Source organism: Rhipicephalus sanguineus, unplaced genomic scaffold (assembly GCF_013339695.2).
Source record: "Rhipicephalus sanguineus isolate Rsan-2018 unplaced genomic scaffold, BIME_Rsan_1.4 Seq553, whole genome shotgun sequence".
Lineage (NCBI taxonomy): Eukaryota > Metazoa > Arthropoda > Arachnida > Ixodida > Ixodidae > Rhipicephalus > Rhipicephalus sanguineus.
The window spans coordinates 1-16,812 of record NW_023615500.1 but is presented as its reverse complement, the minus strand read 5'-3'; the positions used below and the strand labels follow the sequence as shown (position 1 = coordinate 16,812).

Here is a 16,812-nt window from a genome sequence, read left to right as displayed (position 1 = left end):
TCAATGATTTAGAGCTGATTGTTAAGTCTATCCAACTGCGTCCATTAACGGTTTGAAAGCTAGATAGTGAGGTAGCAATGTTAACTAAAGGAAGATTGCTTTTGCTTATGAAGTCGAATATTCCCTCCCCCCCCCCCTCTTTTGTCCGTCTTATTGCCTCCCCACTTCACTTTATACCTTAAAGACCCCGGTGAGGGGGTATTACATAAGGGGTGGGTTAACAAATGCAGGTTACAAAGAGTGATCTTCAGATGCTGTTCTTCGCATGAAAGTCGCTCACTATCAAGATCTTCGCCCCTACTTCGGCAGAGGTGAGGAATTGCTCAATTTCAATTATTTCTGCTAATATGTCTCCTTGAGACGGGAGGTAGCAGTTTATTGCTGTAAATTCTATGTTATTCCAGCGAAGCTGCGTGATAAATAATTTCTGCTGAATTACCGATATTTCCTCGTTGTGTACTACTTTTTCCGAATAGTGAATTACTCTGGTTTCTATTAGGGAATCCTATTACCTTATCTTTAAGACTATACGGTTCTCGGACGAAGGAAATATCCTGCTCTAGATCAGAGCAGGCATTGGAAAGCGTTTTGGTGGCCTTTTTTTTTAATACAAGTTTACTTGTATTACTGTGAGTGTCTCCATGGTGTATTTGCCGTTTCTGGGTTAGCGAGAAAAAGAAGAGAAAGAAAAAAAGACATTTAAAGGTGTGCTATCAACTGCGTAGTTCTTCCTGATTGCGCCTGCCTGAAGACCGGACAATCGTAACTCAGAAACGAGTGTTCACGGTTTTCTCCGGGGAAGGCTCTTTCACATGCCCGGCAGCTCTTGTGGCGGCTCTTGCACTGCCTGAGGTGATGCGCCCCTCCGCAGTCAGTACATCTCGACGCTTCCTGACAGAATTTTTCGACATGTCCTCCAAGTTGTGCGCAGTTATTGCATCTGGGCACAAACGTGCTGCCAAAGAACGACAGCGGGTCCACTTGAGAATGAGCCTTCCCCTAAGCGCTTCGAGTGTCTGCTTGGTTATTTTAAAGCATGCGGTCTTCCCCTCCCTTCCCCTCCAGGATTTGGCCAATGTGAAGTCCTCTGAGGGTCGCTTTGCGTGATTAGGCGAGCCGGGAGTTCCTCGTCGGTAATGTCCTCACTAATCCCGACTATTTTATTCTCAGGGAACCTTTTCCTCCCCTGCCTCATCTCGACAGTGCGCCTTGTCGCTGCATTGGTTTCCAGTTCCCTCTGTAGGAATGAGGTGGCCTCCTTTGATGTAGATGTGATCACTACTCCATCTCGGGAGGGTCGCATTTCCACATCTCGAAGTCCGAGGGAGTCAATCTTTTTGCATATTAGCTGTGTTAATTCATCTCTGTCATGTGTGGCTGACCGAACAACGATTGCCTTTTTAGGTTTAGGTGAGGTAGGCCACCTGTCTAGATCCCCCGGGATCAATTTCCGCACCACTTCGCCCATGCTCCGCTTGCGTCCTGTGTTCATTGTTTCGCTTGTTGCACGGAGCTCTCCTTGGAGGCCTGCAACTTCATGCGTGGCCTCAAGGATGAGAGACTTCATCGTGGCTACGTCGTTCATTATGAGGTTTATCTGTGTGGAAACGACTTCATTTTCCGAAGCTTCCGCTGCTCTTACTGAGAGTGCTTTAAAAAGCTTCTTGTCTGCTTGCACCAGTCTTTGCAGGGGTGATCCCTTAGGCTGTGTAATGCCACTCTAATGCGCTTTCTAATGCACACCTAATGCGAGTGTAATAGTAATTGGCCACCGTTAGTCTATAGAGCTCTCATGCAGCAGTTTCTAATGCGCACCTGATTCATGAGTTTCTTTAACATAATGGCCATCATTAGTCCATAGAGATTTGACGCAGGAGTTTCTAATGCGCACCTGATGCATGATTTTCTATAACATATTGGCCATCATTATTCTATAGAGCTTTGACGCAGGAGTTTCTAATGTGCGCCTGATGCACGAGTTTCTATAACGTGTTGGCCATCGCTAGTTCTGACGCAGGAGTTTGATGGATGTTCTCTAACGACTTTCAAAAGTGTTTGCATTACATCGAGATTGAAGAGCGTAACGCAAACATATACTTCATGTCGCACAATATCTTTGCACTTCTAAAGTTGACAATTCGTTTCTCTGGCTCACTGATATCTTATTGCAGTGTATTCTTAAGCCTTCTAAATGCCTCTAAACTTAGCTTTTGATGCACTATTACTGACCTTCTGTATGTAGGCTATTTTTAAATCACCAATATGACAGTGCGTGCTAGGGTTCCCACTGACTTTGCAGTCAATGTCGCCAAACGACGAGCAGCAAGTCGCCAAAAGTCGCCTTTTTCTTCAAATTTCGCCAAAAAAGTCGCCACTCTAGATATGTGTGGCATGCTGAGTAATAAAAATGGAAAATTCTGTCGATCCCTGTAGAACAGTGCCATCCATAACTCCTAAATTATACTGACGTTTTCCAATGCTAGTGGCATCGCCAGCTTTACCATGGGAGTGCTCGGGGCGTCTGGTTTTTCGACTAGCTAGCCGTCAGATGGGCTTGTTCGCGCGAGGATTACCAGCCGTTATCAATGGAACGCTCATGAAATCCTTCCATCGCAGTCAGCTAGTTGTAAAGGTTAAAATGTGGTAAACCTCATGTGAAAAGCTCGACAGCGTTGTTTGTAGAGAGCTTTATGTCCCCATACATGAATTAAAACCTTTATTGAAGGTAATACGACCCCCGCAGGGGCGTCTGCGCAAGCAGGCGTTTGGTGTGTAGCGACACCACGGACCCGAGCTAACGGGGGGGTTTCGACCCCCTCCCACGCCCCGCCGTGCGTGGCTTTGCCGTGTCCGGGGAAAAGGGGATCCTGGGGGTTGAGCCGACGCCGGGTGCTTGGACCTTTAAGTGCCCCCGGCAGAGGCAACACACCCCTTTGGCCCCTGCTTCACGTAGACGGCACCCCTGGGCTGACCCACCCAGGGGAAATCGGCGGTCGCCTTTTCCTATCCCCCTCTCTGATCTTTTGCCTTCCTATCTTCCTTCCTCGCTGTCCTGTCTTGTAATCTCTTCTGTTACTTCCCCATTTTCGTAGGCGGCCCGGGTTAACCGTGTATATGTGTCCTCTCTTGGACATAATATATTAGGTTATAGCGGCATTGTACGGCTGGCGTCTGCAGCCTTAGTTCATAAGTGCTGCAGCGTCCCCAAGTTGGACTCCATGGTGGGTGGCCGCCACTGCTGCCGAAACACACAAACTATAATGGAAAGAGCTCCATTCCCCCGTCTCCTTGATCGTTACCCTCAAAAGAGGGTACGCACGATGAAATACTTAATTCTCTGACCCGACAACTGAAACGTTTCCAAAATTCCGTGTCCTTCACAGCCAGAACCCTGACAAACTCGCAAGAACTATCTCTCCATTCACAGTTGCAAAATCCTTGACCGAAGCCTTAGGGCCGGGCTACAAGGTAACCAAAATGGCGAGCGGTGGACCTTCTTCTCGAAGTCACAGCGAAACAACAGCATGAAAAACTCAACACTCTCGTATCACTTGGAAGCATAGCCATTACAGTGTCACCCCATAGGTCCATGAACACCTCACGCGGTGTCGATTCTGAAGTAGACCTCCTGACTTCTCTGAAGCTGAACTGCTAGAGGGATGGAAAAGCCAGAACGTGACTGATGTGAAACGAATCATTATAGAAGAGAAGGAAAAGAAATCCCAACGAAACACCTGATTCTCACATTTGCAACCAGTGTTGTTCCCCAAACCATTGAAACAGGCTACATAAATTAAATGTCAGACAATACATTCCTAACCCCAGACGTTGCTTCCAATGCCAGAGATTCGGCCACGGATCACTCAGCTGCCGTGGTCATCAAACTGTCCTAAATGCGGTGTACAAGGCCACCCCTCCGACAACTGTGCTGAGCCACCACACTGCGTCAACTGTAACGGCAACCATCCTGCATACTCACGTTCATGCCCAAGCTGGAAAAAAGAAAAGGACATCATCACATTGAAGTACAAAGAGAACATTTCTTTCCGCGAAGCCCGTAAAAGGTGCTCACCCTTTCACAGCACACCCTACGCTGATGCGGCGCGCGGGGGGCCGCGTCGCATCGGCCCCCGCCACTCCCTCGGTCTGCACAGAGCGAACCGTCGGCTGTGGCGCCTGCCCCACGGCGGCAGTAGTCAAGTCTACTCCGCCAACTAGCGAACAGGGACCGGCGACTCCAGGGCCGTCGGGTCTCAAGGCTCGTCACGCCAGACGAGGCCCGAAACTCGAGCCACTAGCCCGACCGTGCGGGCATCCAGTGCCTCCGAGGAGGCAATGGACACGGTATCGGCACCCCTGGTGCCGAAACACCGGCGCAGTTCTCTGGACCGCGCCAAGAAAACAAAAAAGCCAATAACGGGGCCGGACGACCGTCCTGCCTCCTGAAACAAAGTATTCACTTGAACACTCCACACTTCCTTACTGTACACACAGCACCTTTTTATCATTAATATGCACACAGAAATATTACAGTGGAACATCCGAGGCCTTCTGCGAAACCTCGATGACATTCAAGAACTCCTTCACGAACTCAATCCAAAAGTGCTGTGTGTTCAAGAGACACATTTAAAACCACAACACAAAAACTTTCTACGCAACTACCTCATTTTTCGAAAGGACCGAGATGATGCCATGGTATCATTCGGTGGTGTAGCCATTATAGTCAACCAATCAGTAGCATGTACACATTTACCACTACAAACGTCCCTGGAGGCAGTGGCTGTTCGAGTGGTTCTTTTGAACAAACTCGTCACCATTTGCTCTCCTTACATACCTCCACACTACCACCTGCAAAAACATGAATTCCAGTCCTTAACAGATGAACTTCCGGAACCTTACCTTGTACTTGGAGACTTTAATGCACATAGCAGTCTATGGGGTGACTCTCGCTGCGATGCGCGTGGTCGTCTAATTGAACAATTCCTTTTCTCTTCGGGCGCTTGTCTGTTGAATCAGAAAGACCCAACATATTACAGCCTCGCTAACAATACATACTCGTCTATAGATCTCAGCATTACATCTCCATCGCTTCTATCCTTACTTAAATGGAAAGTGATTAAGAACCCTTACGGAAGTGACCACTTTCCTATTCTTCTGAGCACACAAATAGTAAATGAATGTCCCCCACAGGTTCCCAAATGGCACATCGACAAAGCCGATTGGGAACAGTTTGGTAAGACTGCTCTCTTAAGTTGGACAGACATGTGTGATTTAAGCATAGGTGCAGCTGTGGACTACTTTACAGCTTTTCTGATTAATGCTGCCACCAAATGTATCCCGCAAACAAGTGGACTGTCTGGCAAACGACGGGTCCCATGGTGGAACAATGAATGCCGGAAGGCGCGCAAAAAACAAAACAAAGCATGGAGGCTGCTTCGGGACTCTCCGACAGCCGAGAACCTTGACAGTTTTAAAAACATAAAATCTCAAGGCAGGAGAACGCGCCGACAGGCAAGAAGAGAAAGTGGGGAGAAGTTTTTAACGGGGATCAATTCGTATACACAGGAGGCTAAAGTCTGGAACATGGTTATTAGGGTAGCAGGGCGGCAAGTACATTCACTTCCTCTAGTAAACACACAAGGCGACACCCTGGAAGACCAGGCAAACTTCCTCGGCGCACACTTCGAACAAGTGTCTAGTTCCGCGCATTACTCTGAAGTCTTCCAACAGTACAAAACAAGAATAGAAAAACAAAAACTAGAGCGGAAATGTACAAAACACGAGGCATACAACCAACCCTTCAGCTTAGCTGAGCTCCAGGTATCGCTTAACAGCTGCAGTAATTCCGCCCCAGGTTCTGACCGTGTGGTATACGACATGTTGAAAAACCTACCTGCCGAAACGCAAAGAACCCTACTTTCCTTGTATAATGCTATCTGGTTCTCCGGCGAAATCCCCTCGTCTTGGAAAGAGGCCATTGTCATTCCTATTCTTAAACAGGACAAGGATCCATCCTCCGTTACGAGCTACAGGCCGATCGCACTAACAAGCTGCCTGTGCAAACTTTTTGAAAAGATGATAAACCGCCGTCTTATATATTTCCTGGAAACAAACAATCTACTTGACCCGTACCAGTGCGGATTTCGCGCGGGTAGATCCACGACCGACCACCTGTTACGTATCGAGGCACAAATCCGTGACGCTTTTGTACACAAGCAGTTCTTCCTTTCTGTGTTCCTCGATATGGAAAAGGCTTACGACACCACATGGCGCTTTGGAATATTAAGAGACCTGTCCCACCTTGGTGTACGTGGTAGAATGCTAGATATAATAGAGAGCTACTTGTCGGATCGTACGTTCCGTGTCCGAGTAGGAAATGTTCTATCAATACCATTCCTTCAAGAAACTGGAGTGCCACAGGGAGGTGTACTCAGCTGTACACTCTTTATTATCAAAATGAATTCCTTGCGTCTTTGCATTCCACGAAATATGTTTTACTGCACATATGTCGACGATGTCCAGGTCGGTTTTAAATCGTGCAACCTTTCCATATGTGAGCGGCAGGTCCAACTAGGGCTGAACAAGATCTCCAAATGGGCAGATGAGAAAGGTTTTAGTCTTAATCCTCAAAAAAGCACCTGTGTCCTGTTCTCTCGAAAGAGAGGCCTTTATCCTGATCCAGATATTGACCTGCATGGTCAACATCTCTCCGTAAAGACGGAGCACAAATTCCTAGGCCTTATCCTGGATAGTAAGCTGACGTTCGTATCACACATTAAGCATTTAAAGAACAAATGCATAAAAACAATGAATGTTCTAAAGGTGTTGTCACATACTACGTGGGGTAGTGACAAAAAGTGTCTGATGAACTTGTATAAAAGCCTCATACGCACTCGCCTAGACTACGGGGCAATAATCTATCAATCTGCGACGCCAAGCGCCCTAAAGATGCTTGACCCTGTCCACCATCTAGGCATTCGACTCTCTACGGGCGCCTTTCGAACTAGCCCTGTAGAAAGCCTCTACGCCGAATCGAACGAGTGGTCGCTCCACCTACAGAGATCCTACTTATCATTTGTATATTTTCTGAAGGTAAACGCCAACAAGGAACACCCCTCACACTCCACAATCAATGATTTGTCCAGCTCTGCCCTTTTCGACAACCGTCCTTCCATGACAGAGCCCTACTCGCTCCGCGTGAGGGGCCTAGCTGTAGAAACGGGTGTGCCACTTCTCGAACACTCTCTAATGGCTCCCGCTCCACATCTCCCGCCGTGGCAGTGGCATCTTATAGATTGTGATGTTTCTTTCGTGGAAGTTACCAAGCACGCGCCACTTGCACATATCCGTACACACTTTCTCGAACTCCAGCACAAGTACACTTGTCCTGAATTCTTTACAGACGCCTCAAAGTCCAATACTTCTGTGTCGTACGCAGCGGTTGGTCCATCCTTTTCCGATTCCGGTATTCTGCACCCAAACTCAAGTATCTTCACAGCGGAAGCTTACGCGATACTTGCGGCTGTTAAGCACATAAAACAATCAAAACTACAAAAGGCAGTTATTTACACGGATTCCCTAAGCGTGGTGAAAGCTTTAAAAACTCTTAAAAAACACAAAAACCCTGTCCTTGTCTCGCTATACTCTATTTTATGCACTATATATACACTCGAACAACATGTTGTAGTGTGCTGGGTGCGAGGGCACCGCGAGATTCCAGGCAACGTGTTGGCGGATCACCTAGCAGTATCCGCCCACGAAAACAGTCCCAACACACTCGTAGTTATTCCCCCACTAGATTTAAAACCCTTCCTCAAAAGAAAGCTCAGGGCCTTTTGGCAGAGCACATGGGATATGCAGACAAGAAATAAGCTACACGTTATCAAACCGCATCTGGGTAATTGGCCGCCGGTATCGAAGTCACGCTACACAGAAATTACACTCTGCAGACTTAGGATTGGCCACACATACAGTACACATTCATACATTTTGTCCGGAGGCGATCCGCCTGTGTGTGACCACTGTGGCGACCCCCTAACTGTACTCCACACCTTCCTGCAATGCACGGAACTAGACGCTCTCAGAAAAAAGCTTTTTTCATCTATATACCTGCAGTACCCACTCCATCCTGTTATGTTCATTGGCAGAGAACCACTTTTTAAATATCAGTCTCTTTTTGAATTTCTAAGAGATGTACACGATTTTAACGTTATTTTTCCAGGCGCTCCGTAGCGCGGCCTATGATTGAGGCTGCTGCTGCGGTTTCTATCAAGGGAAGCACCTGCCTCCCCTTTGGGCTCAAAGGCCTTGAGGAGGCACTCGTGCTGTTATCCTGCCTGTCACTTGTAAGTACCATGCTCACTCGTCATTTATCCCACACACATAGATCACACCACTTGTCACTGCCATAATTTTATACTCTATACACATTTTTACGCTTTTCTATAGCACGTGATTTTAGGCCTCTATACAGCCACAATACACCCTGTCATCGTAATCATTGGTCATCGCTAACACCACATAACAGACATGGCGCTCTTTGGCCACCCATGGCCCTTGCGCAAAAAAAAAACGCCAATAATCATTCCTATGATTCAGCAAGCTGTATTGAAGCATTGCTCGACCACGGAGAAATACATTAGCAAAAGTTACGCATGATATTCACATCATCACACCGTAAAGTGCACTTAGTCCGCCAGAACGACGCAGTGTCCTCTTCATTTCCTACGAGGCTGGGCGATGGCCTCATGCTGACCGAGGACGATGCCAGATTGATTGACAGCCGCTTTGTAGACTAGGCTACGTAGGCCACACACGCCCAGGTATTCTACGTAGCACTATCCAGGCCTACCAGCCTCGATGGCCTATACCCCGCCAACGCGAAGGGTGACTTCAGGTTCCCACATGTCGCCGGCTCTATAACGTACAATTTGTCGACGAAATGACCGAGGCATCCACGATTTCCAACAGCTGTACTATACCTCATACTTCACTACACATGGACCTCTCGTCACCGCTATCACGACCGGATCCAATAACAAGTCATGACCATCTGCTGGTGCCCACTAACCACGGTGATGCTGTCCTCGTTCAAGAACTGTCAAGAACATCTTCCAGGCATGCTAACGGGTTTTAGAAATGTTGCACTCTGCTTCTATCTATATTCAGCTGCCGTGTCCGAGGTCAAATTCATGACCTCGAGGCACTTGACCCCACAGTCATGAGGTCAACAGGGCGCTAACATTATTTCCCTCAAGCCCCTGGCAAACAATGCACAAATATTGAAATGCATTTTCGCCATTGTTTACATCGTAATAGAGCACAGTAGCAATCCATTAAACATCCAGCTTATAGCAGTCAGCATGCAGAAAGACATGTGACTGTTTCATTGAAAAAGTTACACCAACGAATTATAAAAGTAAAAAACTTCTTTTACTCTAAAAAACCCGACGTTTCGGGTCCAACTCGGACCCTTCCTCAGGGGTGACTGTGGGGCGCCAGAGAGCAACAGAGTTTAAAAAGGAAGGATAGAGCCTTCCTCTCTTTAGGTCGGGGGGGGGGGGTCCCGCTTGGTTTGATTGACGTGCCGTAGTCCATTGAAAGCACCTGCAGACCGGTTCACGTTGCCGGGTGTCGCCTGAATGTGCCAGGATTCCACAAAAAGTCGTTTGAGGTAATTTGCCTCGAAGTCGACGACGCGGGATTTGTCAAAGGCGTTCACCTCGCTATGCTCAGCTAGTGCACTCCTTTGTCTGTCGAACTTGCGGACGTCGTTTCTGTGTTGTCGCAGCCTCTCTGGGAAGTTCTTCGTTTCCCCCGCGTATGAAGCGCCACAATCCGCACAACGAATGGAATAAATCACTCCTTGCGCTTTTTCCTTGGGCGGTTTGTCTTTTGGGCGCGGGAAGAAGCGGCCGAGTGTAGAAGTTGGCTTGTGCGCAACTTTTATGCCCTGCTCCGACAGAACGCGTGTGAGCGCTTCGCTGGTGCCCTTAACGTAGGAATAATGCAGACGCGGACAGGCCTGGGAAGCGACGAGTCAGTGTCCTCTTGAAGGGGTCTGCGGGGGCGGGCGTGGCGGCGTGCAACCCTCTCAATGAAAGCTTTGGAGTAGCCGTTCTTTAGAAGGTCGCATCTGATCTTCCGTTCTTCATCCGTCCGCTTGACATCCGACGAACAAACCCTCCGTGCACGTGTGAGTAGTGACAATACCACCGCTGATTTATTGTGGAAAGGGTGGTTCGAGCCAGCGTCGAGGTAGCGACCGGTGTGGGTTGGCTTTCGGTACACCGAGAATTGCAGAAAACCACCCATCTTTTTCACGATGACATCGAGGAATGGCAAGCAGTTGTTTTTTCCCGTTCCACGGTGAACTGGATGGCCGGCTCAATAGAGTTCAGATTGGCTGTGAAGAAGGCGTCTACGGCAGAAGTATTTAGGATACAGAAACAGTCATCGACATACCGCAAAAATATTTTGGGGTGATGCCGGCCGTCTGCAGTGCTCTTCCCTCCACTGCGTCCATCACGAGGTTTGCTGCCGTTACAGACACAGATGCCCCCATTGCAGTACCAGTTAGCTGTTTGTTGTCTTCTCCGTTGACGGACAAGTACGTGCTTCTGAGACAAAAGGCGGCTCAGCTCGTCGATGCTCAGGCCTGTTCTTGCCTGGAGGTTTTCGTCACACTCCAGCACTTCACGCGCTATGGTCACTGCTAATTGGACAGGTATGCTTGTCAAGAAAGAGACCACGTCGAATGACACGAGGCATTCATCTTCGCAAATCGGTATCGGGGAAAGAAGCTCAACAAAATGGATGCTGTTTTTCACGTGCGTCGGCGTGTTTCCCACGAGAGGGGCCAGAATCCTGTGTAAGAAGCTCGACAGGGCTCGAAGTGACGAAGATGTTGTAGGGTTTTGCGGCTGCATCTAGCCCTGAACCCTTTAGGCCAAGACCCAAAGAGATACATCTTTACTGGTCCAAGCCTTGGCCGCAACTGCCCGCTGCCAGCGGCTGCCGCGTAGCACGAGCGCACATGCGATCGTCGTTTTCTTCTACGCGCTCACAGCCACCGAGCGCCCCCATACTGCCCCCTCCCCTCGGAAAAAAAAGTGAGCGAGAAGTATGCGGGCAACTTCACAAGGGTAGCGCGCGCAAGTGTCCTGTCTTGGCTATCCTTGGCCACGGCAGACTGCACGTGGCACACACGACCACATGCCGGCGCTGTCCGCCCACAACTCTGTGTGGGACCTCATGGGCTGACGGTCACGGGAACTGCTGACGCGCGCAGCAGAGGCAACTCTGATGCCGCCCTAAGACGGAGGCGCACCGGACTCGCTCAGGTTGACGATCACGGTCGTCAGCATGACCACGGTCGAGAGCATGATGGAACGCCGATGCTCCTGGTGCAGCACCGGTCCCAGCGAGTCATAAGCCGTTGTCGTTGTCGTATGTCGTTGCCGTTGTAGCCCTCCAGACCATTCACGTGCGGGTGGCGGCCACTCCTCCAGATAGTAGTCGTTGAACGCCAGTGACCTCGACAGCCACGGAAGCGCGACGTCCCCAACGAAGCTCCGACTGCATATGCCTCCGGCGCTGACGTCTCCGTCACTGATGCTGCGCTGCGGGTCAGACACGCTGGTGCAATTGCACACGTGGGCGGCAGGTTCCTTCTCGAGCGGATCCACCTGTTCTGCCGTCCTCTCCCGGGGATTCCAGCAGCTGCGTCACCGCTTTCAGCCTGGATTGCTGTTTATCCGCTTGCTGCTGCCTTGCTTCAAGCTCCTCCATCAGCCGCTTGTTCTGGATCTCGGCCGAGGCCAGCAGCTGGTTCAGCTTTGCAAGCTCTTCCTGCATGGTCTCTAGCTCAGCCTCACTCCTCTTCAGACCGTGCTTGAGGATTGTTTCAGAGTCCGACGCCAGATTGAGCTGCTTCTCTAGCTCGGAGACCTTTGCCAACAAAGTCCTCTGGCCCTCCTCGAGCCCCTGGATATGCTTCTGGTTCTTCTTGCACTCTGCCTTCTTCCGGTTCAGTCTCAAAATTAATGTCTGCGCTTGACTGGCCTCTCGGTCGCGGTCCTGTTGGGCCTGGGCGAGCTGCGCACGGAGAACAGCCGCTTGCATCCGTAGCTCGTCCAGCTGGGAGTACTGGAGTGCGCGTTGCTGCTGCAGCTCTTCTTCATGGCTGCGCCGCATGTTTGCCAGTTGAGTGTCCCGCTCCAGCAATTGCTCCTCGAATTTGGCACACTGGTGCTGCTGATCCTTGAGGCACTGCTGAGCATCTGCAAGCAGCCTCTCCATGCGACTGTACTCCAGCGAGTCATCGGCCACCTTCCGGTCCATGTTGAAGATCTGAGCTTCAAGGGTCTGGATTTTGTCACTCCAGGATGTCTTGGCCTCGAAGAAATGTTGCCGCGGCTCGTCCAGCTGCTGTTCGAGCTGTTTCTCCAGATTACGGACCTTGTCCTTCAGGCCTAGAAATGTGGCTGTCCTATTCATTAATCAAGGTGGTGGCCTTGGCTTTGTAGACGTCGTGCTCCTGCTTGAGACCATCATGTGCATCTGTCATGTTTGCCAACTCATATTCCAGCTGGCTGATGCGGGTAGCATGCTGCGATGTGTCCTGCTTGAGACGATCTACCTCAGCTTCAAGGGCAGCCTTGTCCCTCTCAAGGTACGAGTGCGGACCACCTCGGTGCCGGACTCCGATTCGTCTGGTGTCAGTCTCGTGTCCCTGTGCTTCCGGTTCCTCCTCTTATTTCTCGTCTCCTTTCTTTTCTTCACGGCCGCCGCATTGTCGTCATCCCGGGACTTCCTGACCCCTGGTTCAAGGTCGTCGCAGTCACCGGCCGTGTCCCCAACAGTCGCGTCGTCCAACGCCGTGTTCGCCTCACCGTTCTTGGTGTCCGCATCGTCGTTGGCGGACGATGCGTCGCCACCGCGTCCCTTGTCTTCCCGCGGTGCCGGCCCGCCGCACGAGCCTCGACGCCGACCTCGTCAGCGCACGCATCGTCGCCGCCTTCGTCGTCAGACCCAGGTGCCACCTCGCCGCACGAGCGCGCCACAGCCTCCATGGCCTGCGCGGGCAGCGGGACGCCGAGGTAAGCACCGAGGTACTCCAGGGCAATGATGGCACGCCGCTGCTCGTCAGGGCCCGTCATTCTCCCGGAAAGGCAGAGGCGCATGAGGGTCTCGACCGGCTGATGTAGGAGGACCAGGTCGTAGACCCCGTAGGCGGTCATATCCATGAACGCCCGCTTCAGCGCCCATAGCTCCTCGAAGGCGATATCGCCGTGCAGGGGGCCGAAATCAGGGGCTGGTGGGATCCGGCGTACGTTGATCGGGCAGAACATGTCGGGGCGGGGTCCTACCCGTTGGGCGCCAGATGTAGGGTTTTGCGGCTGCATCTAGCCCTGAATCCTTTATAGATAAGGCCAAGACCCAAAGAGACACATCTTTACTGGTCCAAGCCTTGGCCGCAACTGCCCGCTGCCAGCGGCTGCCGCGTGACACGAGCGCACATGCGATCGTTGTTTTCTTCTACGCGCTCACAGCCGCCGAGCGCCCCCATAATGTGAAATCCACAATCGGCCTCAAGGGAACACCGGGTTTGTGGGTTTTGGGAAGCCCGTAGAATCCGGGAGCACTACCGTTTCTGCACATCAAACGAAGGTGCAGAGCTCTGGCGTCCGGGTGTTTCACGAATACGTCTCCTAGGAGCTTGTTGAGATCTCTCTGTACCTGCGCTGTAGGTTCCTTCTTAAGTTTGCTGTAAGTGCCACTTACAAGGTGGTCTTGGACCTTGCGGTCGTAGTCTCGCCGGTCAAGGACGACAGTAGCGTTCCCTGTTGTCCGCAGGCAAGATGACAATTGTGGGGTCCTCACGCAGCTCTCGTAGGGCTCGGTTTTCCTCCGGGGACAGATTGGACGGCTGTTTCTTCATTAGGCCATGTGCCAGGATGCCAATCGCTTTCAGCCTCACTGATTCCCGGACGTTGGGGTCAAGATGACGGATCCCGTCCTCCGTGGCTGCCGCGATCCTCGCCAAGGGAGGTCGACCTCCCGACATATTGAAGTTGTGGCCTTTAGCAAGGACGCTAACCTCAGGTGGCGACAACTTCCTGGACGAGAGGTTGGAGACAAACTCCGAAGCTTTGGAGCTCGGTGACAGCTTCGGCCGCATCAGAGCTGAGAGCTTCTTACCCTGGGAGATGCGCTGTTCCTCCGCTGCGCTTGAGGCGACCGAGCTCGCGAAAGAGTTCACAGCAGCAAAGAGTCCACCTAGGCGGTGCTCCAGTTGTCGACGAAAGAAGAACAAGTCCAGGTCCATCCTTCTTACCGTTGCTCTGCATTCGTGGACACGGGCGATCACCAATCGGCGTTCGGCTTGGGCTAACAGTCTGTGGCCCTCGCTGGTGTGGACGAGAGGTTTGATGCGAAGGCTCCGAGGGCACCAGGTTTTGGTCGCGGCACGTAGAGAAGAAATCTAGGTGCGTCTTGAACACTGCGATGGTTGCGTGCGGTATTGACGTAGCGTTTTGCGGACACTGCTGTCTCTGGGCCGAAGTCAAGGCGTAATGACTTAAAGGTGAACATTTGACAGCGTTCTGCCTGGTTGGGAAGAAAATATCATTGAAAAAGTTACACCAACCAACGATTTATAAAAGTAAAAAACTTCTTTTACTTTAAAAAACCCGACGTTTCGGGTCAACTCGGACCCTTCCTCAGGGGTGACTGTGGGGCGCCAGAGAGCAACAGAGTTTAAAAAGGAAGAAGAGCGTGTTGTGTCCGTGTTTGCACGCCCTGTCTGTTTAGAATGAATACTTACCAACTAGCTCAGCTCTCTGTTATTCTAAGGAAAGAGCCTTGCTCTCTTTAGGTCGGGGGGTCACGCTTGGTTTGATTGACGTCAACGGAGAATACTACAAACAGCTAACTGGTACTGCAATGGGGGCATCTGTGTCTGTAATGGCAGCAAACCTCGTGATGGAGGCAGTGGAGGAAAGAGCACTGCAGACGGCTGGCATCACCCCAAAAATATTTTTGCGGTATGTCGATGACTGTTTCTGTATCCTAGAAACTTCTGCCGTAAATTGAGCCGGCCATCCAGTTCACCGTGTAACGGGAAAAAAACAACTGCTTGCCATTCCTCGATGTCCTCGTGAAAAAGATGGGTGGTTTGCTGCATTCTCGGTGTACCGAAAGCCAAACCACACGGTCGCTACCTCGACGCTGGCTCCAACCACACTTTCCACCATAAATCAGCGGTGGTATCGTCACTACTCACACGTGCACGGAGGGTTTATTCGTCGGATGATAAGCGGACGGATGAAGAACGGAAGATCAGATGCGACCTTCTAAAGAACGGCTACTCCAAAGCTTTCATTGAGAGGGTTGCACGCCGCCACGCCCGCCCCCGCAGACCCCTTCAAGAGGACACTGACTCGTCGCTTCCCAGGCCTGTCCGCGTCTGCATTATTCCTACGTTAAGAGCACCAGCGAAGCGCTCACACGCGTTCTGTCGGAGCAGGGCAATAAAAGTTGCGCACAAGCCAACTTCCACACTCGGCCGCTTCTTCCCGCGCCCAAAAGACAGACCGCCCAAGGAAAAAGCGCAAGGAGTGATTTATTCTATTCCTTGTGCGGATTGTGGCGCTTCATACGTGGGGGAAACGAAGAACTTCCCAGAGAGGCTGCGACAACACAGAAACGACGTCCGCAAGTTCGACAAACAAAGGAGTGCACTAGCTGAGCATAGCGAGGTGAAGGACCACCGCATCGCCTTTGACAACTCCCGCGTCGTCGACTTCGAGGCAAATTACCTCAAACGACTTTTTCTGGAATCCTGGCACATTCATGCGACACCCGGCAACGTGAACCGGTCTGCAGGTGCGCTGCCGAGTGTGTATTTCAATGGACTACGGCACGTCAATCAAACCAAGCGTGACCCCCCGACGTAAAGAGAGGAAGGCTCTTTCATTCCTTTTTAAACTCTGTTGCTCTCTGGCGCCCCACAGTCACCCTTGAGGAAGGGTCCGAGTTGAACCCGAAACGTCGGTTTTTTTTTAAAGTAAAAGAAGTTTTTTTACTTATATAATTCGTTGCTTGGTGTAACTTTTTCAATGATATTTTCTTCCCAACCAGACAGAACGCTGTCAAATGTTCACCTTTAAGTCATGTGGCTGTTTGTACGAGAAATCTTATGAAGGTATACCTTACGTTTTAAGGAGAACAAAATGTTTGGATTTGGGAACTAGTGTCACAGCTAGGTTGAATTTCACCACACAATCTTATGGCAGGGATACATGCTAGACTGATGTGCACTGCACTGAAATACAAGAGATAGGTTAACGGCATCAAAGTTAAAGGTCAAAGTATGCAGTTATAAAAAGCGAGGTTGCAGTTTTGGCTTTGTCTTGCTAGCACATTTTCACATATTTTTCTGAAGAACAGTGACCATCATCTATGGAAATTATGAATGCAGGCGACACTGTCCAAAAATACAACTTGTGTAAACATTCAAGATGGGAGCCGACAGATCGAAACACGGAGGGGGATAGGTAGAACAAACAGGAGGAAGTGCCTCAGCCAGGCTGGCCATCGTTTCGATAGGAGGACCTTATTTTTGTCAAAGGCGCCTTGTCATCCTTGACCTATTCGCTTTAAGGAGGTTACTGTTGTCGTCATGTCCTGTGGTGGCGCGTGGCGCTGTTGGTAATACAGTGCTGTAACTGCAAATGGAAAATGAATTCAAGTGGACGATAAAACACCTTTGCCGTCGATGGGGCCCGGCAGCAGTGGTTCTAGATTCGA

At 50.5% G+C, this 16,812-nt stretch overlaps 1 protein-coding gene across 1 annotated transcript; it reads right to left on the bottom strand.

Annotated features, from left to right (window-relative positions):
• Nucleotides 1-11,628: 11,628 nt before the first annotated feature.
• Nucleotides 11,629-12,498, bottom strand: LOC119377719 (hyaluronan mediated motility receptor-like). Its single transcript, XM_037647066.1, has one exon. The coding sequence runs from the start codon at nucleotides 12,496-12,498 to the stop codon at nucleotides 11,629-11,631; it is 870 nt and encodes a 289-aa protein (XP_037502994.1).
• Nucleotides 12,499-16,812: the final 4,314 nt, after the last annotated feature.